The 26,046-nt window shown below is 39.7% G+C and overlaps 1 protein-coding gene and 1 long non-coding RNA gene across 12 annotated transcripts in view; one reads left to right on the forward strand and one right to left on the reverse strand.

Moving 5' to 3' along the window:
• Window positions 1-25,336, reverse strand: part of LOC138182928 (probable nuclear hormone receptor HR3) — a 135,381-nt gene extending 110,045 nt beyond the window's left edge. For 4 of the 7 annotated variants that reach the window (XM_069119391.1, XM_069119385.1, XM_069119383.1 and 1 more), the window contains exon 1: window positions 3,357-7,464. In XM_069119391.1, the coding sequence (XP_068975492.1) occupies window positions 3,357-3,624 (268 nt within the window). In that variant the 5' untranslated portion in view covers window positions 3,625-7,464. Of the gene's footprint in view, window positions 1-3,356; window positions 7,465-24,025 lie in introns of those variants that run through there. The other 3 variants (XM_069119392.1, XM_069119387.1, XM_069119390.1) reach the window with 2 other exon arrangements.
• Window positions 7,560-17,082, forward strand: LOC138182931 (uncharacterized). Of its 5 annotated transcripts, none has more exons than XR_011173941.1 (6): window positions 7,560-7,804; window positions 7,902-9,244; window positions 9,776-9,921; window positions 10,019-10,199; window positions 10,289-13,548; window positions 14,180-17,082. It is a non-coding gene; the product is annotated as an uncharacterized LOC138182931 (long non-coding RNA). The 5 variants fall into 5 exon arrangements; XR_011173940.1 differs by having other exon boundaries at window positions 10,019-10,195; XR_011173943.1 differs by having other exon boundaries at window positions 7,561-7,804; window positions 10,019-10,195; window positions 10,861-13,548; window positions 14,180-17,081.
• Window positions 25,337-26,046: the final 710 nt, after the last annotated feature.

Raw genomic sequence — 26,046 nt, forward strand, 5'->3', positions numbered from 1 at the left:
CCTTTTATTACTTCATATCACAGCTTTGGTTCCAAATCCAATTCATATGTTTTAACTCTTATTTAGTGGAATGACGATTAGGTGACTCATAACTGTTTGGATTACCTCATGTAATTTTGGAGGGGTGATTTTTATCTTTTCCTTCGCACGATAATGCTCATTGATTACCGATACTTGTTAATTAAGGTATATAATGCAAATCGATATCAGATATGTTAACATTTCTGTATATTATTATTAGATTCAAAAGTTGCATTTGCATGAAAAAGTAACAAACTACATAAACAAGACTAGCATGAAAAAGAGACACGCAAGTGGCTAAGTAAGTAAAAATATATTGCAATACGCCTTAAGTTTCAAAATCATCCCCCACTGTATCTAACATTCAATAAAATTCCAATAATTCTTCCTCCAGACTTTCCGCGACGCCTCGATTCACCGTTGTAAAGTTCCAGCGATGCTCGATGGAAACGTAAAGCGTAAAAACAAACGGCGATATCGTGCGCGATACTGCACCGCGGCAACAGCGGTTACCCATAAGCCGTAACAATGAATCAAGCTAATGTAGACGGAACTGGCTGGTTCGCGGGAGAAGAAGTCGATGACGGCGACAACGTCTGCTAGATATAAAGAAAAAGGAGCAACCGTATATCGATTGTAAATCAGTGGCAAATCCTGCCGGTAGAGGGATCGCAATTTTTCCACGGTTCGACGAATTCGCGCCGCTTCGTCCCGGGGCAAACGTTTTCCTTCCACTCGAACGAGCCGCGTGTTTCAAAGAGAACGGTGAGACAGCACGTGGTGGGTACTCGCGGATCACCGAAGTAACGGTGTCCGGTAACCGCGTCAGAGCCGGTGCTAGCGGTACTCGAAAGCGTTCCGTTACTCGACCGACAGATCCGCTAACGCGACTCGCGCTCTCTCCTTCCCGCCGCTAGGCATTCTCTGCCCCTTTCTCTCCCCGCCATGGGATGAGAAGCGTGCACGAAAAGCGCCGGCATATCGGGCCGCTCCGTCTCGCTGTACAACTCGCGACGAGTAATGGCCCTTCATTACGCGGCCAAAGCGAACTACCGACCTCGACCATCTCTTTCCTCTCTGTAGCTAACTCAACTTTGATTTATACCCACTGCCACGTGGACCTTGCCCCTCTCGTATCAACAGTCTTTTTATATTAACGGACGCTTTCTTCTTTTACTTTGGTGCTTGGAATTTGGTCGTTATTACATTGAGGAAGATATGAAAGTTTAACATGTTCAATTGAGGTACTTGTATAATACGATGGGGCCAGAATATGGCGAAGTCGCAATTATGGATATTGAAGCATTTATGGAGAATTTAAATGTGCACAGATATTTATACAAGGCATTCAATGTAAGGTATTCGATATAATATTCAAGGGACAAATGCCTGTTCAGACTGCATTTTTTTAAATGTGTTCATAAAAATAAGAATTTAGAAACGGAAGAGTTCCTTTTGCAAAATATGGTAACAAATATTTATATCAGAATTTTTCTCTCTTCCTAAATAGAGGGAATGGTGATTAATATTTGCGATCCACCTTCTTGTTATAAAAATTTCAGTGTTAGAATATTTCTTTAAATTACAAATTTTATCAATGAACACCATCTTCCTTTGAGTGGCTGCCACTATTCGATAGTATAATTTTGGCCTGTAAGCCAATATACCGTTGATCGTAGATGAAATCTAATGGTTTGATAGAAGTTTCGACGCTGACTTAGCCATTCGATATGGTAATAGCAGATTCTGAACGTTCCTGATCCCGGTAGGAGTGGCTCTGGCTGCGTGAACAGCATTCGGCTATGCGAATTAAAAAACGATTCAGACTGGCGTAGTTCGTTATTAGTTATCGCAAAATGTTCACGTTGCGATGGCATCACCGATATGGATGGTTGCTAGACAGGTTTCATTTTTGTGTTACGTTTCCGCGTACAGACAGACGGACTGTTTGCCTAAGATGTTTATCATCTGATTGGATCGAAGATGGATCGATGATTTCGTTAATAGAAAATGATGCGGTTGTGATTTATGCTAGGAAGTGGAGTAGGTCCTAGCACAAATTTTTCTAATGTGTATATTTAGCACCTGATAGTTCCTAAATATTTCTAAAGAAATAATTATAACAAAGCTGATTCAGTATCTGAATTAATAGAGGAACCTGATATTTTTATATAAGAGAATCTTCAAATGGAAGAACATTTATTTATAGAGATCTCTTATAGTGATTATTTTATACTTATAAAAAAATAGATAAATGGTACAATACAGTGTACATACTAATTATATTCAAGACACTCAATAAATATCAGTGAAGATAATAAAGAATAAAATACCCATGCAGAAGTAACATTTTTACTATGCACGAACTTTTTAATGTGACAAATTGTGTAACTTCTGTCTACAGCTGAAACCATTTCAATAGTACAAATTCTTTGAAGCGAATATTATCTGGTTTTTATTTCAATTTGAAGGTACGACAAATTCGTGCGTTACAGTTTAGCAACAAAAGCCGACTGATAGAATAAGCAAGGACGTAGAGTTGCGTAATTCCCGAGTCTACTTTTAATTACGAATTTGCCAAATTGAATTTCTTTTATGAAAATTTACGTAATATGATCGAGAAACTGCTTCGAGCCTCTTCGTACGTCTGAATCAATTGATTCAGTAATTACTTTACGATCATTTAACCGAGCCAAAATTAATTTCGTTAATTAAAATGCAACGCGGTATCGCAGGAGTTCAAAGCATTCCCCAGGAAACATTACGTGTTCGACATTGATCCGTTTTAGTTTGGCGATGCGCCATGTAAGGGCCCTTCTATGTAGATATTATCGCGTTACAGTCGGAGCATTCTCGAATATCTGAAACTTTCACCTATATTTTACAATCAATGCTTTATAGTTGCCATTTAATCGATTCATTTAATTAATACACGACATCAATAAGAAGTATATTCTTGGATATTATCTTATATCGATATGGACTGAAACCTGCAAGCTACTTCTATTAGAGAAACTTCCACATGGCATCAATTTGACTTTAAGAAAACAGAGAGGATCAAGACACAAAGAAGTATGTATTTGACTCGCTGAACCCATTCAACTTGCAAATGATCGTCAAGTTTCTATCTACTCCCTAGTCAATGATGTAGACGTAAAATAACATTCAACGCTCTATGTTAATATTACATCAATGTTACATCCTGCTTTCTTTACGAAAAAGATTCTAGAGAGATGACAATCACACGAAGCAGGCGTTAAAAGTATCCTTAATGCCTCTAATCGAATAAAAGCAATTTAAATTCAGATGCCCATAGATCTTAAATATAACCCTACCGGAAGATCTCGATCGTTTCCTATTCGTACCTGTGCCCGTGATCGGTGGAGACGCCAACTGCGAGCTGCTTATATCCGGTGGTTGTTGATTTTGTTGAGTTTGTTGCTGTGGTTGCGACTGTTGCTGTTGTTGCTGCGGACTATTCGCAGCTACCTGCACGGAACCCGGACTTGCCGCGCTTTCCGCCATTTTATCTTTTTCTTTTTTTTTCCTTACGTTCCTCCTTTCTTCGATTCGCGTTGCGACTTTTTTCCCTCTTTTTCGCATGCAGTTGCTCTTTAAACTTCCATTAACGACAGCCGCGACATTTTTCTGACGTTCGAGGGGAGAAAAACGTGATTCGAACGTGATCGGTTGTCACACTGTTCCCGTTTTCGCTCCGAAGCTCGGCGATTCGATGCGACGAGGCGAGTAGATGCTGAACGTATTGGATCAGGCACGTCTCTATCTCGCTCCGCAGGTGGAAAATTGTTACCCTGACTCGTACCTGCGCACAGCTCGCCGCTTCTGCTCGATTAACGAATTTCTTCACACTTTTCGATCATAGATGTATATATATATCGTTTTTTGCAGTTTTCTCTTTACACGTTACAAGATAGTACTTCTTTTTTTACATATATCTTTTATTCGTGTTATCTCGATAGACCTTTTAACAACGCGTCCGTCCGTATGTTGCCTCTGGTATCTTCTCCTCTCTTATCCTGGTTTATTGTTGATAGACTTTCCCTCTCTTTCAGTCGTGCCTCCCTCGTTTTACGATCAGGCTATCGTTGTCAACGGCCTGAACCAGCACATTACGCTCTTACAAGGAGAAAATTCCTCGACGTTTGCCACGCAATCCCGTTTGACATCAGAGGACATTACGACGGCTTCGAATCGCGATCCAGATGCCATCTCTTCCGCGAACGAGATTAAAGATGCACTGTCAAGGACTGCCCCTGTGTACCGTTCGATCGATCGTACTGTCGACCCGGCAAAAGTTCGACGATTCGATTAGTTTGGCAAGCTAGTCAACGGTATGCGTTAATTCTTCCCGTGGTCGCATTCGTGCGATCGAATCAATGGCGGCTAATACATTAACGAGATGCACGAGGTGCATCGAGAATGCAAGACGTGGGAAGGTAATCGGTATACGATCAATTTTTACTGACCTTCGTGTACTTTTCTCGTGTATAGTCGATGGTTTTCATTCTGTGCTTGTTGATCACGATTTGTTCTCTGGACGATGAGATGAGTAAGAAGGGGAATCTTTTAATCACGATAAATAAAACTTCATCAAAATTTCGAGAGGAAGAAAGACGATGAAATTCGAGTCGAAAGTATGTACGAATATCGTTCGCTGTTGAAAGAGTTTCTTTTTTCTCTCTTCGATCAGTCGTCGATTTTTTCAGTCACTTGGATAAAGTTTTGTCTTCGAGCTATATTTTCAGTCCCCTTTTGAAAATGAAAGGGAACAAGGTGAAAAACTAGGAATTTCGGGCACACCCAAGAGAATAACAAGCGAAAAATCGCGAAAAATCAGGGAAGCTTATAAGATACAACAATGTATATGTTTCTTCATCGATCAGTCGAGAGAAGAGAATAATCTCGAGGCACTGTTTATCGTATCGATCGCAAAACGTTGTTGACCTTCGACTTTGTAATGAAAGAGATCGACGTCGATCCTCTTTCACGATAAAGACGAAGGGAAAGGAAGTTGAAACAATTAAGGTACGCGAGATAAATTTGAGAACAAGACACAAGGATTGTAACAACGATTGCGTTACGTGTCCACGATCCACGTATCAATAATCAGTCAATCGAGAAAGGCATAAAATTTAGGCACTCTTCACCTTGTATCAACGATATCTTAATTCAGTTACTTGACTCGATCTACTAGACGATCCAATGAAACTAAAAAACCGCGAGAAACGATCGAGATTAATAATAATATACCCTGAACACGGTAACGTTGGCGATAAATACTAAAAAAAAAGAAGTAAAAAATCTCCAAAGCGGAGTAACGAATACGGGAAAGATAGAAAAAGGCAAAGGGAATAGAGAGTCTGGAAATTTTTACACCTAGAACGATCAGTCAGAAGTACCGATTGAAAATACTTAGGCACTCGTTTGTCCTTATATATGTTATGTACGTGTATTTACGTATTTGCGTTGTGTACATATGTATGTGTACCGTGTTGATATCGACCCTTTCGTATCCTCGAACGTTACCCCTGTCAGGGGAAACACGAAATGGAATTACGAATACCCCGACGCGGCACGCCAACAAACGCAGGGGAGAAAAGCTGAAATAGGGTGGCGAGGAAAGAAAGACGGCTAGGGTAGTAGGAGTGGAACGGCGAGTCGATAGGTCAGTGGGTCTCGTTCAAAGAACGACTCTCTTCGATTCACCCGCGCGTTCGTACGCGCAGCTACGTCGCCCTCCTGCCTTCTAATGCCCACTTCCTCCACCGGTCGGTGTCCTCTGATGCGTCAATTTACCTAGTCGATTCGATATCTAGTAGTAACAGCAACAGTAGAAAAAAGGAAAAAGAAATGTGGCGGCAGAAACAAGGTGGGGCAACGAGTCGATAGGTCAGTAGGTCTCGTTCAGAGAACTGTTCTTCAAGGGAGTTTCATCCAGTTCGCACTTTCGGTTTCAATGTTTCTGCTCGTTAATCTGGATGCACTAATTGCAGACCCGTGCGTCGTGAGTTTTCTAATCTTCTTAAAGATATATACGCGTCACTGGCAGGGATAAGACACAATTAACGACGTTGACTCACGAATTTTTCCCGAATAAAAAAAAAACACTTTGCACGAACTACTGTCAGGTTTATTTTCTCGTAACTTATAGAAGTAATGGCTTGTTGAGGGCTGTGTCCGTTGATAATCGTCTGTATGTTTGACAAAGGTTGAAGTTTGGAGGCGACCCTTAACACCTTTTTGGGGTTGCTGATCCAAATCTCAAGGAACGAGGTGCACGCGTTTATGTGCGACCTTCGCCACGACTAATTCGGTAGCTACGGTCTTCGGTCGATATTCCGTTAACAACCAGCTTCGTCGTTCAACATGACGTCGTGCAACGTAGCGAAACAATTTGATACCCGCGTTCGCGTTTCCTGTTCCTTCACATTTCGCCTCGTCCCGATCGTCCACTCTTCGATCGATTTCCTTCATCGGACTAACGTCCCATGGAGCAAACCACCAATTATCGTTATTTCAACAAGTACTATAATATCACGTAATTTCAATAGTTCTTTGAGGAACACGATAACACGATAGACGATATCAGTCTCAATTGTAAAATACGACGAAAGTTCAGTCATCGACTAGACGACGTTTTCCAAGCTTCAAGTATTCACACGAGGGAGCACTGCGAAGGATCATCGCATGCTCGAGCGATGTTTCCTTAATCATTGTCCAATCTCTCGAATCTCGATGAAAATACCACGACTCACGATCCACCTGATTTCCATAATTTTTAATATCACACGATAGATTTAGTGTTAAGCTCTGCTCCGAGATGAATTTTGGCCAAGGATCACGATACTCGTACACAGAGAACGAGTCAGACCGCCAATTGGATCTACTTGGCCTCGTGGGCTTTACGTCATTGTCGTCTCCGTCATCCTGGCTTGCTGGTACGTGACCGTTCGTCCCCTCGATTCTGGCAGGAACACAACACGGTACTACGAAAACAACACTTGTAAGAAAACCCACGTCGCAGCTGTCGCGCGTAGATCGCGTCACGAACGGGATCACCCTCGGATGTTTCGAAAAAAAGCTCGTGGTGATGTCGTTTCAGAGCTGAACGTCTCGTTTCGGCTATGCACTTCACGGGGAACCAGTGGCTCGAGCTTAAAGCGACCGTCAGCAGATGGCAGCCAGTGTTGAGCCACCGTTCACTACCACCCCGCCCGGATAACACTGATTCATATATCCATTTCCCTCGTAACTGATTGTCCCTCTACTCAACATCCCTCGTCAACTGATCCGGCCACCGCTCTAATGTACCAACGTCTCACACTTTCTTCCCGTGTTTCGCGACGATTTCTATGGGGTCACATCGCTGATAGAAATTACCCGAAATATATCGAAATGTTCTATCTCCGAGGCCTGTGTAAGAGGGAGAGTTTCATTGGTTCAACACGATTCAGGGATGAGACGCGCACGCGCCACCACTGCGCGCTCTGGCTAGTATTCGTTCGATCCGTTACCAGCTTGTATTCTTCGGTCAGATAGACTCTTCCGTCTTCGAGGCGATAAAGTTACGCTCGTATCTCGTATCGTTCCTTCCATTTATGAAGATAATCTAAGTTAATTTTGAGGAATTCTATTCGATATTCTTCGTTCTTCGAGTGGCGAGGTTGGTTTCTAGTAATTTTACGGGTATAAAATAAAATTCGATGAGAGAGTTGGAAATAAACGGGTTGTCTGTCGATACGAAGGATCGTGCCCCTTTAAGGTGAGATTGCCTCTACGATAATATATTTGTCCTGGCCTCGTGTGTGTTTTTGTCGTTCCATTCGGATTGATTCGATGTTCTGGTGGTGGTGTTACAGGTTGCTCAGTTCGCACGTTTCGTTAAACGAATGGAAAAGTACGCGCGACAACGATAGAGAACGTACTTCTAATCCTAACGACAGTTCTGGCTAATGCCATATCTCGATCAACGTGACGACGGGTGAAACAATAGAGAAACTACTTCAAATTTTTAAAAATGTTCCATTAGAGTCGTACCACGATCAGTATGACAGTGACAGAAGCTTGCTTCAAATCCTAAAAAAAAGTATTAGTCAATGTCACGCCTTGATTACTATGATCACGACAGAAAATTAATTTAGGAACCTAACGAGACTATTAATCAATGTCATTCGTTCATTAGAGCGAGAATAACGCGTAACAATAATAAAAATGTTACTTCAAATCCTAAAAATGATAAAATATTAACCACAGTAAATTCTTAATAGAAAGCATTGCATTCGTTTTTTCTTTCACGATGGAATTTCTTGAAAGTAATTTCCATCGGAAGCCATCGATCGTAACGTCGTAACTGAAATTCGTGTCGACGGCAGCTTTATTATCGGTTACAATTATTTGCACGTAACGCGCGTGCAACGACGCTCATATTCCGTGTTTCATCGTCTCCGTGCCATTGAATTTATCGCTACCGTTATACACCTTTCGACTGGATCCCCGCCTCTCGTCGTGTCCGTTTGAGTTAAAGCGCCGCTCGAACCGAGTACAAGCGAAGACTACACCGAACACTCTCCTCGCTCTCTTCGGGCTCGACACGAGCCGCTGCATTTTCAGAACGGTACTCCTAACTGTATCTTACATACGTATACATGTACATGTGTATATACGTCTGTTTCTACTCACCTGTCGGCATCGCGACCAAGCACCCGCGCATACCGATCGGAGAACAAGGGAAAACGACTGCGTCGATGACCCTAGACGAGATGACGAATTCTTTGAGTAGAACTTATCCATCGGCTCCCATGGAATTCGAGGGAACCAAGCGAATCTTTAATTCACACGTCTTCATACATTGTATAGATATTGGAACACGGTTCATAACACCTGGATCATTGACAACTAAGGTGTAAAGTTCGTATCAAAGAAATTAAAATTGAAGGTTTACGAATAAGATAAAGTTTTATCCATGTTTTTCTATAAAAGTATTATTCAAATCTCCAAAGCTTGCATTGTTATAAATATTCGAAATTTCAATGAAAAATGATAAACTATACTCTGGTAGACCTAGTACTAAATTCATATCTTATGACGTCACGAATTTGATAATATTCTTGAAAACCATCTTATCTTTTTTGCATGTGCGATTCGACGATTGGAACCTCGTTGTTGGAGAAATTTGATGAATCACAAGTTACAAGCTAGCAGTGTGAGTAAATTAAATTTCCAAAAGTCAATTTTATACGTCATAAATATCATATTTAATGAATTTTAGAGAATTTTAAGAACCGTTTATAGAATACAGAGTACCTATAGAATACAGAGTAATTTCTTAATATCATTTGTCCCCTAATTATTGTGCCTATCCCTATTATTAACTAAAGAATTTTGACTTTCGCGAAGTACGATGAACTACATTTTCTACTCTCTCCCTCTCTCTCTTTAAGTCTGCGTAAGTCATTTGATATGGAAACACGATCCTTATGTTCGTATCTAATGACACATAACATAAAATGCGATATTGTTTTGAAGACTACGCGATCTGGTGTAAAAGACTTAGTTATTTACGAGGCACAATGAACTCTATTTCCCAACATTCTCCTTCTTCTTCTCGTTATTTTACGCGGTACGTTATACGTTCTAGTTAAAGCGAATTGAATTTTCCGAGGCCTGATTCAGAAAATCTAAACCGTAGCTAGTCGATAAATATATTCTCCGTACAGTCAGAACATCCTTTTAGGAATCCTTTGTGCGACCAAGATTTTCTCATTACGTCGACCCGGTACTAATTTATTCGTACACGATGGGCAATCACGGAGGAAACGGTTAGTCATCGTTCAACGATCCTTCGTTGAATGAGACGCGACGAGTCAGCTTTGAAACAAGGTAGAAACGTTGCATACAATTAAGGAACAATCGGGCATGCATTGAAATAACGATCGAAGATCAAGAGAGAACGGTTTGAACCGTTAATCGTTTTTAGAATCCCGCTTCAATGAGCTACACGAAGCGAAACACGGACCAGAGAGAAACGTCGGAGGAGTGGAGAGAAAAAAGAACGAAAAAAGAAGGAGAGAGAGGACATACGATGAAAGGGGGAGAAGTTCTCGGCTGGCTCGAGTCAAACAACGTGTAGCGGATCTTCTACGCGGGTATACACGTAAGTACGTACGTGCGGATCGCGTGTAGGGATACTCACGTAATGTAGGCCCGTTGCCGGAGATACCGTAAGACCTTGCTGTTACGTCACTAGAAGCCGCGTGATTAGGAGAAAAAGGATACCGGCGAGAAGGGAGAGAAGGAAACGGAAACTCTGTCCTCGGGATGCGCACGCTGAGTGCCGCCTGTTCTTGGAAATTCGTCGGTGCAATGTTTCCTTAGCCCTTCAAATCGTTTTTTTTTCTTTTTTCTTTTTACTTTTTCGTTGTCTTTTAACCTATTAACCATAAGACGAGTTACTGGGAATATAAATTTCTCCGAATTGTACTCTATTCAAAGACTCTCCATGTTTTTTATTTATTGTTTTATTTGTATATTTTGAGCTCCTTAATTATGAAGCAGAATATTATTAAATTAATTATAAAATTATAGATCAGCCTTATTTCATTTATAAACAGTTTCTCCACGTTTCTAAATGTTAAAATGGTTAATAACGGAAATGGAATAAATCGTTTACTTGAAAGATTACAATTTCTGATCGTTAAATGGATTGAGAATGGAAGAATTAAGTAGTAACTTTGAATAGATCCTTTTAATCATTTTGAAATAAATGCGAGATTCTCTGTTTTTCGAGATGCAGTTTTCCAGATTTGTTGAGTTTTCCAGGCTTAAAAAATAATCCTATACTGCCAGACTAAGTGGAATCGGAGTCTTTTAATGGCTGTAAAATAGTCTCAATTAACAGAATTACAACAGAACGGTGATTGCAGGCAGTTTGGGAGGTAGCATGCGGGAATCGAAAGTGATTATGCAGCTGTTCCACGCTGAAATGTTTTTAAAATAAGAGACGTATGTGTAAAGTTATAATTACGTGTCTGTAAAAGTTGCTTATAAATTTTGATGTGCGAAATGGGCTAAATGATCTTCAGTTGATCTCTTCGGTCAAACAAATCTAGGCGTGCTAAACGAGCCACTTTTATACAAACTCTCATACTTGCAAACTTTAATTTTACTCTCATTTTTTGTAATTCTGTACTATTTTTAACAAACATTCTTTTACCTGATTCTATGCGTTGATACTGTCAAATATTTACTTTACCATATCGCTATTTGTCAATGTAAGTAAATAGAATTTTCACGACATTTTCACGATGTAACGAAAAGTTGATGAAAACATCTCCAAAAGAAGTTTCATTTCTTTCGACGAAACTGGTAAACGATGCGTCACGTGTTCGCCGGAGATTTCGTAAGAGCCGACGTTTATTTCGTCACGTAAGTACTTACGATGACTGCTGAGGCTTCACGTGAAATCATCAGCCCTTCGAAACTCCCCTCCCTCGTTTTCCTTCTCTTCCACGGAACCTCCGTCACCGACACGGTCTGCGTCCACGTGTTTCTATCTGCGGTCAGTGCACCTTGCTGCACGAACCACGGCCATTTACCGAAGGTCCACGTAACGCGACCGTGCTTAATAATCTTTTCTCCCAAGGATCGTCAACCTTGCCGATGGAGATGGAGAAAACGATAGGGAATAGACGGGATCAAGAGGTTGATACTCAAAGTCCATGGACCTTCTTCAGGGTGTCTAACCGTCTGACAGAGTGATTAATCAAACAAAGCTTTCTTCCACGAGCATTAGAGCGTGTTACATAATTTCCTATTAATTTGATAATTACAAGCTACCTCGCTTCCGAAATATGTAGCGCCATTAGATAATTTCAGAGAATATAATTAACCCCTTAATGCTCGAATTTCTTCTTTTTGCTTTTTCGTTCTTTTTCTTTCTACTCTACCGGTAAAGAATGTTTAACTATTTTATTGCAGAAAACCATTTATATGAAGAACAGGTGTGATATATGTATCTAATTAAAAGTTCATAAATACATGAATCAAACAATATTTTTCGAAACGATGGACGATATTGCGTATGCCTTTTAAGAAGCTGATTTTTATTAAGTTTAAATTTTTCTAATTTTTATTGAAAATCTTTAGATTGTAACATTACTAATCTGAAGTTCGATGAGATGTAATTTTCGATATGTATTTCACGTATCCCAACAAAACGTAAGCTCAAATATAAAAAATGCTTACGCACGAAATAAGCGATATAAAATAAACGTCTGCAACAATGCAATTGGAAACAGAAGGATGTACGTGAGCATGGATCGTTCATCATCCATCCGGTTTGATATCGCGCCGATGCAAATGTTCATTGGATTTTCGTGTCGATGACACGTGTTAATGGAACGTTTAGCTTGGTACACAATACGGAAGTGCAAAGTGCAGATGAAGTCGCTGAACTTGCACCTCCTCCTTCGTCATTCTTATAAAAGAAACGCTGACCTTTCGTCTTTAAAAATATTACCTCATATTCCTGGAGTCGTGTTTATATTTTCCGTGAAAAAATTCTGGATCTATTTTATTTCGAGAAAGGTCATTGAACTCTAAGAAAATATACTCCACTTGAATCCAAATTATGTTAGATTATAGCATATGACGTATTCTATTTTGCATCCATCTTCTAAAACTCCTATTTTTATCGGTGAATATTTGTATCTTTGTACATACATCGCTGATAATTTATCGCATATCATTTGAATATTAAGAATTTTCTTTTTCAGATACAATGGATACAAGAAGCATTTGTAAGCGTCCTTCTTTTTTTATCAGATTCTGCACACTTCATTTTCATAGTATCAAATTCTGGTAATGTGAAATGAAAATACTAAATGATACCTAAATTTAATATGCTTTAACCTAATTAATATGTAAACGCTATAATAAATGATGCGAGAACGTTTTTTATAACCACTGTAGAATTTAACTTATACAATTTAACATAAATTCTTATGAAGCATAAATCGTCAAAAATTGGGCACTTCACGTATAACTTAATAATAAAATAGCAGTCTATATTTACATTAACCTATTTTTCGCATCTTTAGGGAAATACAAGAATTCTGTAACTTGAAGTCCAATGACAAACAACCTACTTATGTCATCACCCTCTTAACCCAGTCCCCTTTTTTCACGCTTACCCTGTCTATCCTAAACGCAACAATTCCATTCTTACGTGTACTACTACGACGTTCGCAAGTCGAGCGTGTCGATCAGTCTTGTCTACTCGCAGGTAAGCACGAATACCGGTAAGACCAGGAAGAACGTGGATGGTAAATAAGATGAAGGGAAAAGGTGGAGGCCCTAGGAAGACTCAAAGGTTCACGGCCGGGTGGTTGCTTTAAATCAGGCAGGTAAGGTGGTTTGACGGAGAAGAGACATCACTCGCCACGTGGTGGCTCAAGGGTCATTGTCCTGCGGTCGAGCTTCGTCGAGGTGAATCGGCTTGAGAACCAGGTACTTGTTCAAAAGTTCCCGCTCCTTTCGGCGCTCTTTCAATGCTAGACTTCAGTCCGTGGACACTCGCTTTTGTTCGTTTACATTGCCATTTATAAACGTATTTCATGAAACGCGACCGGTTTCGATGGACAAAGCGCAGATTCAACTTTTGTCTTTCTGTTTCACGTTACTGAGGAAGTTACTTACCGATACCGAAGACATTCATTTTAATCTCGAATATATCGATTTCTTGTTAACTAACATTTGACTCTTTCAGAAATCGTATATACACCTCTATGGTCAGATACATACAATCATTCACCAAAGTTTTCGTACACTATATAAATGTGTATATGAAATATTTATTTACTGTTACTCACGTAACAGTAATATTTTCCCTAGCAAAATATGTTGAACACGTAAGGAGAAAAGATTGTATCTTTTTAGCCTTATTATTTCAAGCTGTACATTATATTGTCCTGAAAGTAGCTCTTAATTAATCTGCTTATATATATATAGAATACAGTAAATTTGAAAAGAAGTTCGATGTTTTACAAATACCTTTTGTAACTGATTGTTCATATATATATATATATAGTCATTTTTTCTCTCAATAATGTAAATAACGTTGAAAACGTAATTTTTCCAGAGAGTCTGCGCAGTAAAATGAAGCAAGAACCTACACACACGGCGATATTCAACTTTAATCATTCACAGTATTATCTTTGAAGAATCCCCATTTCAACGAATATCTGTCACGTTTGTGATATGGAATTAAAAGAAAAATCTACGGAGCACTTTCTTCTCATTGAACCGTGAGATAAGCTAATCGTAACTGCTTCCAAATTCTAACGAAGAGTTAACTTTTGCTTTCGTAGCGGGAATTCCAAGAACTAAACGCCGAATTCCTATCCAATTACGGCGGGCATTATCGGCAAGCTACGGATAGAGGAACAACGCGCGTAGAAAAAGCCAACGTGACTGTAAATTTTTTTACGAACGTGAGAGATAGAGAGGGCAGCGGGCTGTGAGTTTCGGCCCTGGCGAGGACGAACAAGCCGAACGAGCGAGCGAACGAGCGTGTAGCACCTGCGGTCGACGACCCTTGCGGTGCTATCGAATACCTGCCGACACGAAGCGACGATCCGCTCGTTTGCTCGCTCGCGATCGCCTCACTCTTTTGGTGGCCCGTTCAATACTTCGCTCGTGAAGTCGATTAAATCGGAGAAAAAAGCATACACACATATTGAAGTTCGCGAAACGATCGTGCAGATCGATTGAAGACCACACGGGATAAACGCGATAAGTTAATTTTTGTCTACTTCCTGATTTTTATGTTACTTCGTCGTTGCAACGAAGTATTTCAGTACAATACACTTGAAAGGCGGAACCGACTTGTTACGTAACACTGGAACATATATATAAATTTTATATATTAATATAAACACATACATTACATATTAATAATATATATTAACTTTATATATTAATAATAAATATATATAAACTTTGTAACACTGGAATTATTGAACCTGCTACAATTATTGGAAAAATGCAATTATTGGGAAATGCTTTTGATAAAATTAGTTCTGCCATTTATTCAAATAGGAACATAATTAGGAAGGCACAAATCCACGACGTGTTGTAGTAGAGCTATTATATAATTAATACTTATATTATGACAATCGAATGTTTTAAACATCTTTTTGAAATATTCAAGAAGTTGAAGAAACTTAGCAGTAGTTCATCTCAAAAACTAATTACAAGACGGGATTAGTTGATAGTATCCTGTTCAGTTTTAAAATTGTTCTTTTATAAAACACAGAAAGCTCGATTTATCTCTTATTTCTCTTCCATGGTCTTAAATCTTAATCGAATAATAGGATACAACGTATAATTTACATCAACAAACTGTCATGACAGGACTCATTGCATAAAGTGATAAAAATGACAAAAAAATTTTTCGAAGCAACTCGACTTTTATCAAAATAGACATATTATAATACATTTCCATCTATCAAGATTATCAAAGACAGTGCATTTAATGTGTAATTAAAATCTTCGAAGTACTCGTATAATTATTCTCAAAAAGGAAAGACATATGCGCGTTGTTATTAATAAAATGTGATTATTTCGGCAAAAAATGGAGTAATTTATTTTAACCAACTGGACTAGTTCAGATATGTTGATTAAAGATTTGCGATGGTTTGGAACACACCGAAGAATCTTGTGCGTTAACGCGTAAGCAGATCCGGTGAAATCGGACTTGTTCTCGATTACGCGCGTTACCTCGTTGATGCGCAATTAAGTTGCATCAATTTTGAATTAGAAAACGTTCCAGCGTCTGCTGATTCCTGTTCAAGCGATATTTCAAAGACACACACATGCGTGCTTTTACAAGAAAAGAGGAACGGCAGTGGAAAAATGAGATTTTTTTCATCACCTAAGAACCTCGTGGTGTGAAATTCAATGATGCAGAATCTGCGTGAAAGACGAAGATTTAAACAGGTATTTGATGAAACTTCTTAAAACTGTCGAGAGTTTTCAACGCGCTTGGCAAGCTGACACGAGTGGACTTGAATTTACGAACAAGTCCTGGCTAAGATTTTCGCGCCGCCTGGAAAATTGTCAATCCCATCTTCCGGCATTCTGACTGCGAATCATATTTGCATCGAAGAAAATCTTACTTCATCGTCCTGCCAATAATTTTGTTACGGAATGTTTACCCTAGGACGGCAAATAAATTCTGGAAACTTCGCCCGACTGTGTTGCCAACATACACGTATACAATGTATACACACGGTTCGGTTCAACGAACTCCCACACGATCTTCTCTCCTCGGAGAGATTCGAGAAGTTGAATTAACACCAAACGAAAACCTTGAAAACACGTCGACTCGTCGTAAGTGAGCTACGATCAAGATTAAATGCATGTAATAGTGTGTCCCGCATAGTTAAAACCGGGATGATTTAAAGCCACAGAGGAAGAGGATAGAGCGGGAGAGTGCTCTAAACTGCCAACGGCAAAAAGCAACGGATGACTTATTTCACAGTTAAAATAGTTAAACAATCCGGGGATAATTGAGGCGACAATTGTATTTGTTCGTAGCAACGAGTTTCGTAAGAATAATCTTTAGCATTTTACGTAGCGATCTTACATGCTGATCTCAGTCCTTCAACTAGTCGACGGCCATCACATGTTTAGATCATTGAACCTGTGTTAGACCTTTCCCTTGCTCTCAAGTTCAAAAACCCGCGTTAATCTTCGAGTAAGCGGATTATTTTTGTCAGGTGAATCACGACCGAGGTATGACTATCGCATGACAAAACGCAATCCTTGTATTAAAAGAGAAAAACGAAGGAATGTGAAATATTCGTCATCCACTCTTTTATGTTCATATTTCAAACGTGCTACAATAAATTGCCTTTTGAAGTATTTTATCCATCCTTTTGAGACAAATTTAATTATGACCAAAAAAAGATAATTGCCTTTTTACCTTTCTGTTTCGTTTATTTAAAATATATTTATCAGTATGGGACACGACAGAGAATATTTGAAAATATTTTCCAATTTCGATGTTTTTAAAATACCATCTATTATATTAAAGTAACCAACCATCGTATTTTTGTATTTTGTGTATGCGCCATTGAATTAGATAAAAATTAAACATATGCACATACGCCAATATTCATTAAAGAGATACGCCAATATTCATCAGATTTTTCTATGTCAATAATAAATTAAATGAACCAGATTCTGAACAACGTTTCGACGCTACAGTACGAATCCTCGTAGACGTTTTGATCTTATGCTACAATTAAACAAAAATTTAATTTACACCGACGATAACGTGAATTATAGCAATGTAAAATAAAAACATAATCTGATAACATAGACAAAAAATAAAAACAAACATAGATGAACTAAACTGAACTAAAATGAAACAAATGAACTAAACTCCTAATTGAATTTCTGTTTCAAGCCTAGAAGAAAGGATCTTCGGATTAAGGAAACGAACGTTTAGCATCGATCAAGCTCGGCTAGATCGTTGAACCTAAACTCGACCTTTCTTTCCGCTCTCGCTTAACCGAATCGATATTCAAGGAGAACCTTGAAAAGACCCTACTATATTACCTTCACTCGGCCAGCCCGGTATCGAGAGTAGTATAGAAAGACTTCTAAGACTTAGAGGTGTCGGAAGAGGCATGGTCCACGGCCAGGAAGAGAACAGTGGGGAGTATCTGTAGGGGGAGTAGGAAGAGAACAGAGGGGGAGTAATAAGAAACAGCTGGTGGGTTGAACGAGCCTCGAGTTCAATGACTGGAGAACGAAGGAGCAAACCGAGTTTCGAGATAGGTAGGTAGGTAGGTAGGTAGGTAGATAGGTAGGCAAACGGAGAGTCACGTTTACTTGCGTAGACGCACGCGGATGCGGTTGTATGCGTGTTAAAAACGATCGTCCCGATGTGTCATGTGTATGGATATATAAACGTATGTTTTTCATTGATTAGGGATTGATTGATTGTTGGACGTAATAATTTTCGTCGAATTAAAGGATGTGCAGGAAGAATTATGGTAATCGTTATAATGAACAAACGCCTGGAAAAATAAGTTAACAGTCTTACATTTAAACTTTTGAGAGGAGCGTCAACTTGTCTTAACTTGCCTTAACTTTGCCTCCCGAGGCGATTGCAAAATATTTATTGGTTAAAAATCCCTATTTGGACAATTGTCTGTGTTTGATACAATGTATTTTAATTAACGAATGGAAGAATCTATAATAATTTTATTCTTGATTACCATTATAACTATGTGTAGTAGAAAATTATGATACAATGAAATTGATCTCTAGGAGATAATATATGATAATAAAATTGGCATTTATAATCGTTAAAGATTTATAAACGTCTTGTTGTTTGAGAAACTCTACTGATTTAAGTTCCAAAATATGTAATAAGGAAGATTATACATTTGAAGAATCAAGCACTATTTCTACGAATCTACCAAAATGTTTGAATATTTATAAGTAACAGTATACAAGTACATATCAATTAAACAGTTCCTATATACTAAACATTATAGGTATATGTGTAACGTATAGATTGAAGCAACGTCCCCGAATGCAATTCCAAGTTTCGGAATCCGCTATGACTCATGATTTTCCTGATTGGGCTCATCGCGTGGATCGTTTTACGCTGACACGGAACCGAAATTACCGTTGGCTGCGCAAGATGATCGAGCTCGCGTTTGCGCGCGGCGTTTTGCATCGAGCCATGGAACGAGCTCGCGTCAGCAAGCTTCAGATCTTTGTCTCCTCACCGTGGAATGCCCTCGCGCGAGAAGTCAGATGTCTTTGTTTCCACGGTAAGATTGTATATCGAGATATTAGCCCTCTCTCGAACTCGACTTTTTCAACCGTTGCTCGGGCTGAACGAATACATACGATATTCTTGAGACAGTTGAGCGCTGTTACCATGAGGAATTAGAATTACGAACTTGGACTCTGTGGGATTAAAATACAAAGGATCAAGATAATATTACTATCAAGAACTCCTGAGGATAATACAGATCTGTAAATTAATCACAAAGAAGATATGGAAAGATTGCTGTGTGTATTTCAAAAAATATGAAAAATCGTTTAAATAGAGTGTCTCGGAAAAATTTCTTTAACGATATTTGTATTGAGGAGGAAAGGTATAGTCTACTGTCTCATCTCAAAATACAAGTATAAGACTGAGAAGATAATTCTAAATGAACATTTAAATAAACCATCAAGTATCGATCTCTACCAGTGAGCAAAGTTTTATCGAAAAATTATAGTTACACATCTTTCCGCGATATTTATTTTGAGGAACAGTAATTTTAATTTTAGCTGGGTGGAAGTTAAGAAAATGTTGATTGAAAGTATCGTGATGATTTCGTCATCGACGTCGATAACACTATTGTATGCATGATCAAGAGAGGGTGGGGACAGTTAAAATTCGATGTAAGACATTTACGAACGGTCGCTTCGATCATGGGTCTGTCATAACGGTACCTTGAAACGTAATTTGGGTAGTGCCACCCATCGACTTATACCAACTTTGGTTCATTGCCTACTATCTGCCTTCCTGTTTGTTCACCGACACAATCGATTTCTTTCAAATACTTTTTTGTCCAAGACGGTCACGTCAAACCAGACTTATTTTTACAAACTTGTATTTGCATAAGAACGACAACTGGTTAAATTTATAATCGATGTGATTTAGCAAAATGCAGACCGTTTAAGCAACAAATAATTGAACCACATATAGCTTTGCAACCTTTACACCTGTTTCAAGCATGAACATTACGAAGACAAAACATAAACTGTAAACGCGAATTTATTTAAAAGCAAAGAAAGAAAATGTAAACAAAGAAGTTGCTTTCACTAAACCTACCGACACTTATTTTATTCCTACCGTGGTTGGTCAATATATTACTTGACAATTATGTACATTTTCATACATATGAGTCCGAACTTGCATTTATTGATATTTTTGGTACATTTTCTTCTCTAGCTAAACGGAATAAAAATTCCTGCCTTGACATTTTTTCTCCCGTTGTTGCTTTATACAAAACCCAGGCGTTTATTCCTGTTAAGTCTAGAATATTGAAAAACACGTGGAGGGGCCACCTACAAGATTTCAACTTGACACTGTATTTTCTTACCATTTGGTTATTTCTTTTGAGTTGGCCATGCCACATTGAGACAGCTTTTCTTTTATACTGATTGTATATGACAGATGGGGCAGGTTACATATATTTCTTGAAAAAAAGTAAAACGAGAAGTAAATACTGAAAAATACATATTATGCATATTTTAAGGAAAACTGTATAGTTTGATGGGGATGTGATAATGTTCTAAATATGTGAAAGTTGTACAAAAGTTTGAAGACGGTCAAATTGACCGATGGTGGTTAGTGTTAAGAGCTCACTCGATAAAATTAACCGTTTAACACTAACTGACAACGTATAATATAGACATACACAAATGTACAGTTGAACCTATTCAAGCAAAATACAGTACAAACAGAGATGCTTGTAGATACACGATCATCTATTATCATCTATTAATTGTTATTACTGTTTCCTGGAGGCATTAAATTATAGTATTTTTCTTATACTCTTGAGAAAAAAATGGTATTTTGCAAATCCGTTAGTAAATAAATAGTTACTGTTACTTGAAAAAATTTAGTGATATTATTGCATATAAATCACCTAGTCAAATACATATGTACAAAGAAAAGTTCTTATCGCACTAAAAGCTTAATTCTCAAAAATTGCTGTCCACTGAAAAGGTTAAAATCGCAAAAAAGGCGGTTGTGACAGAGCTCCTACGGGATTCGGAATTCAGATTGTTGCATTCCAGACGACCTACCTACTAGTGAAACACGCCACAACCGATGTAACTCACGTCTACGTAAATGAGTTCGTTCACGTTCGAGGTAACCGCCTAGCTATCGACATGTGTAACCAGTGTACGTGAATACCATTGATGGTCCCAAAGTCAAGAACCACGGTAGGCTCACTCACGTATCTTGCGTAATGTCTTACGAGAATTCATAAAGCCGTATCCCACGTAACAGAGTTTCTACGTGACCCATTCCGCCGGCAAAGAAGAAATAATGGCACCCAACATGTGCAAGTTTATCTTCGCATCTTAAAGAACTGGGGAAACTTCTGTAGTTAACCCTTTCACTAATGAATATTCCGGACATTAATGATTACTACATACGATTTGCTATGGCCATCACGGCAAGCATAAAATTACGAGGACTATATAAAATACCAATTAGTTGCTAATGTTTGCGGTATCATCATCATTCTCTATTTTGCAACTTATAAAATTGATCAGTATATCTAGCATCTATACTATGAGCATCTATACTCTGCGTGTACTTTAAAATGGCTACTTCTTTCACCTATACTTTTTTCATCAGAGAAATCTCCAATTTAAGTAATAATATCTGTCTTAACGTATTTCTTACTCTTTCGTTTCTCGTGCTAGGCTTTCTATCGGAACGTACAAAAACGCCACAGTTGTTTCAACACCATCATTTAGAACCTAAGACAATTAAAGGGACGTAACATATGCATGAAGAACAGCGAATGTGTATAAAGGTGAACTTCCACTTAACAAGCATCGCCTATTAAACGATTGGTACAACCACCTCTTATCTCGTAACTTAGACCACGAAAAATTTTCGTGTAATACGGAAACGAGAATCGCACGAAGGCGAGCAACGTTATCGAGGTACCAGCAGTTTGTCAGGTCCGCGTTTATGTAAATGATGCGGCAGGCAAAGGCACTTTAGTCACCGGAATCCGGACTTGACCGGCCGTACCATCGCGGGTACCACGAAAGTACCTGGTGGCCCGTGAGAGAGCGAACGAATGCGTGTATGTAGAGGAGGCATACAGAAGACCGGTGTGCGTGAACCGGGCTCGTGTGTTATGCCGTACGTGTATACGCCAGGTTCAACGACCTTAGCTTTTGTTCGTGTCCCAAGTGGCAAGCCCCGTCGACGCTTAGTTCGAAAAACGACAGTGGGCGCCGGCTCCCGAGGTCCGAAGCTCGCGTCACAAACTAAAATCCACTGTCGACCGTCCGGTTAGGTAATCGATCGCAATGCCCTTACGTTTACCAAGGTCTTTGCCACCTGTCACAGGAAGAGTATCTCGCTTTCCTACCTGCTTTTCTCCCTTCCCTCGTTCCATTCGCCACAGTTCCTCTTTCTCTTTCTATCTCTGTGCCTCTCTTTTCTTACTCTTTATCCCCTACTATGTACTTTACAGCTATCTCTTTCTCTCTATTTCCCTCGAGAGATACTCTGTCTCATTTCTTCTATTTTGCCAGATAGATTTCACGATAATCGGGATTTCGCGAGATGCGCTGGGTTTTAAAAATTCGTGGTCACACTTGGCACTCGCTGTATACTTCCTCGGTTTGCTCCGATCGATCGGAAAGGTCGATGATCTCGCGGTTACGCGTTCACGAAGGTCGTTGAATAATTCGTACAGCCGTCTACGTCGATCCTGGCGATTTAATTTTTCAACTTCGCTGTGTCCTCGCTGCTTATCCTTCGTGGAAACTTGCGAGTTTGCTCCCAACTTTCAAGGTAATCGCGTGGTAATTGATTTCAGAAAATTCTGCCAACTTTCAATTTCCCTTGGCTCCCTTTTCTTTTTATAGCTTTGGGACAGTGATCGAGGCTAGGAAATGCAAATCGTTCTTGAAATGTACCATGCTATGTATTGCGTGTAACGACATTGTTGTTGGGTTATCGACGAATTGAGATTGATAAGAAAATTACAGCGACGATAAGAATCTTGAAATCAGAGAGAATCTTCGAAAGCAGAAGGCGATGAAGGTAGAAGATATAGGAAACGAATATGAGATGATAACTACACGTCTAGGAACCAGAAGTACCTCGCTGACTGACCTGTGTTCGTTGTCAGTGTGTTACTGACCTCGAGTGACCCTGCTATCACGACCGTAACTCCGCGTACTGTTAGCTTCCACAAATATATTTATTTCTTCGGTCAATACTCCGCTCAAGCTGCAGCTTTGCTCTTCCTTAAAACGTCACATTCATTTGCAATTTCGATCAAACTTCTTCCATATTTTTGATAAATTGATGTGAATGTTAATTTCATTTTAATCAGTTTCATTGTAACATGACGAGGTGTAGTCAGGTAATAAACGATATGCTTCATGAATTAAAAAATAGTAGCAAATCGACTTGTTTGTAAGTTTGCACAATTTGTTTAAAAATATCCATAGTTAGAGAATGATATTAGATAATTGAATGTGTAATTGATCATAGGTATGTAGATTTATTCGAAAATACAGGTAGGCGAGTTGGATCCACGACTAATCGTCAGTGTGTTACTGACCTCAAGTGACCCTGCCATCGTGGCCACAACACCGCGTACTGTTACCCCGTGCAAATGCATTTGCTACTCGTGCCGCGTGACGAACATTTCGATCTAAACCATACGGAATAAAGATCGATCGTTCTTTTTTTAGACACACTGACGAAATCGAGTAGTCGGGATTAAATCGAAGGTGTTGTATCAATTTGTGTCTTCCGATATACATAAGAAAATCAGAGAAAACGCGTCTCAGTCGTGTGTGATTATGTGCACGCTATATATAATAATATGGTAGGATTCTATTTATCTGAAATAGTAGGGGAACCAACAGTTCACATAACTGGCTCGGTCGTATGATAGGAGTTCGGTAATTCTTCCCATTATCTATGATTTTTCAAATAATCAGAACTTAGCTTCAGATAAGTAGATTTAGGAGTTCAGTTAAAATTTCAATTCAATCAAAATTTCGCCCCAATAAATGCAATTCGATTGTAATGATAATTATCTACTAGAAACGAAGAAAAATAAAGTCACAGAAGAAGAGAAAGAAAGTTGACATTTCTGAAAAGCAGGGTGCCAAATTTTGTTCGTTGACTCACCTCTTATGGTGCTAGGCATCTTGTCCGAGTTCACATATCCTGATATCCAAAACGATATATCTCCGATTCACAGATCGATCCGTTTTGCCCACTATTTTTCACTTAATTGATCAATCACAATCTAATCAACGAAACCTCGTGTTTCTCTGTTTCGACACTGAATCAAATAGCACCCTTACACCTTCACCGCGATGCGTCTTCATTCACGTTGTGTTACCTAATGTCAGACGACGCGCTTCCAACGCATTACGACGCCAATCGCTGTTGTTTTCGCACATCCGTAGTTATCGCAAGTGTCAAACACGCTCACCACAAATCCTTGTCCATCGATCGGCGATCTCAATGTTTCTTTTTATATTCATACGTCTAAATTTATTTGTACCACGTTTTCTCTCTCTGCTTCATACAATACGAATTTTAACGAGATTACTTCACACTCCTCGATCTTCCCGGAAGTTACGAGAAGATAAGTTTGAACCGCGAAAGATGTTGCATAAGATCCAACAGTTTGACAAGATGGGTCTCAATCTCCAATCGTACACTTCGATTCAAAACTTTTGCACTGATGCACGTTTCGAACAAACCACCCTGATAGAGATACAAGTATCCAGATAACGAAACCTTTCAAATGACAGGATTCGAAGATTTCTCGCCTTTCATCTCCTTAATCAGGAACAAAGGAAACCGTCGGTAACCTTTGTCGTGGTCGTCGTCGCCCTTCGCGGATGCAAATGGTCAGCAACAACAATGGCGGCGGCGGCTTCGACAATGGTACCAAAAACTTGCTATGAGTTGACCACAGAATTACGATCTGTGTTGAACGGTAAATGGTAGCTGGTGCTGTCAACGACGCGTAGCGAATCCAAGTAAGACAGACTATTATCCAGACAACGAAGATTACAGCAGGATTGCCGCTGTTATCAACCGGAATAATGGTCGTGAAAAATCAACCAGGGTAGTTGACAGTAGCTCCATACACCAAGAAATCCCCAGACACCGCTTCGTTAACAGGAAACACGCTCTATATTACTTTGTTCCTTTCGCAGATGTACTCTTATATGTTCTTGTATATATTTTCTTCCAAAAATCTTAGGTATGATCCTTTTTCGTCAGATGCAATGATAAAACGAGATCCAAGATGGTCAAACTGTATGACGTAATTGGTACCGAAAGATCTTTTCCTTCCCAATGGTAATATTCGACGGTTTCTCCGAGTTTGCGAGCCACGAGTGGCCGTGTTTCGCTTTGTCTTCTATCTGTGAACCAAGGTTCGGCGGTGGTCCGGTGGTGGTAGCCGGTGAGTGACTCTACCGTGGCGCGGAGATCCACAGGTGCTCGCACGGTGCCTCGTACCCTTACCACTACCACCAACCCCCTCCCCTCCACCGTTCCGTAGTCGACTCTTCCGCCTCCACCACCTTCTCTCGTACCCCTACCAAGAGCTATACCGCGACGGACCTCTTCGCATAGTGGTATCGTCGTCTCTCTTCATCCCCTCTTCGAGAGAGTCACAGTCAGTTTCTTCTTCGGCTACTACTTTTTCTTCTTCTTCTTCTTCTTCTTCTTCTTGTGCCACGATGTCGTCTTCCTTCTGTGTCTCTTTCGTCCGGTTTTTATTTATCACCGAGCTCCCCGATGCTCTGTGTGTTTCTTCACGATGCACACAGCTTTCTTCCGCGACGGGCTCGTCACTCGGCTGCACCATTCACCGTTATTCGCTTCGTACGGCACCCTCTTCGCATTCCTCCCTTTCTCCGCCCCCCCCCCCACAGCGTCGTCGGGTTGCCTGTTTTACCCGCGACTCTCTGCACCGTAACCCTCGTTTCTTGATGGTTTGCTCGCACCGACCGCGAATGTCGCTCTTTGAAAAGGGAACGCGTCGACGTCGCCGGCGATATCGGTGAAGCGGTTTTTCAGTAGCGTCATCAGCACCATGGGAGACCGTTCTTAGATCGTTGGCATTAGGATCGCGTGCTTCCGAATTCGAATCGATAAAACATTAAATTTTAAATCGAGCGATG

Source organism: Bombus flavifrons, chromosome 8 (genome assembly GCF_040668555.2).
Source record: "Bombus flavifrons isolate JBK064 chromosome 8, iyBomFlav1_principal, whole genome shotgun sequence".
Classification (NCBI taxonomy): Eukaryota; Metazoa; Arthropoda; class Insecta; order Hymenoptera; family Apidae; genus Bombus; species Bombus flavifrons.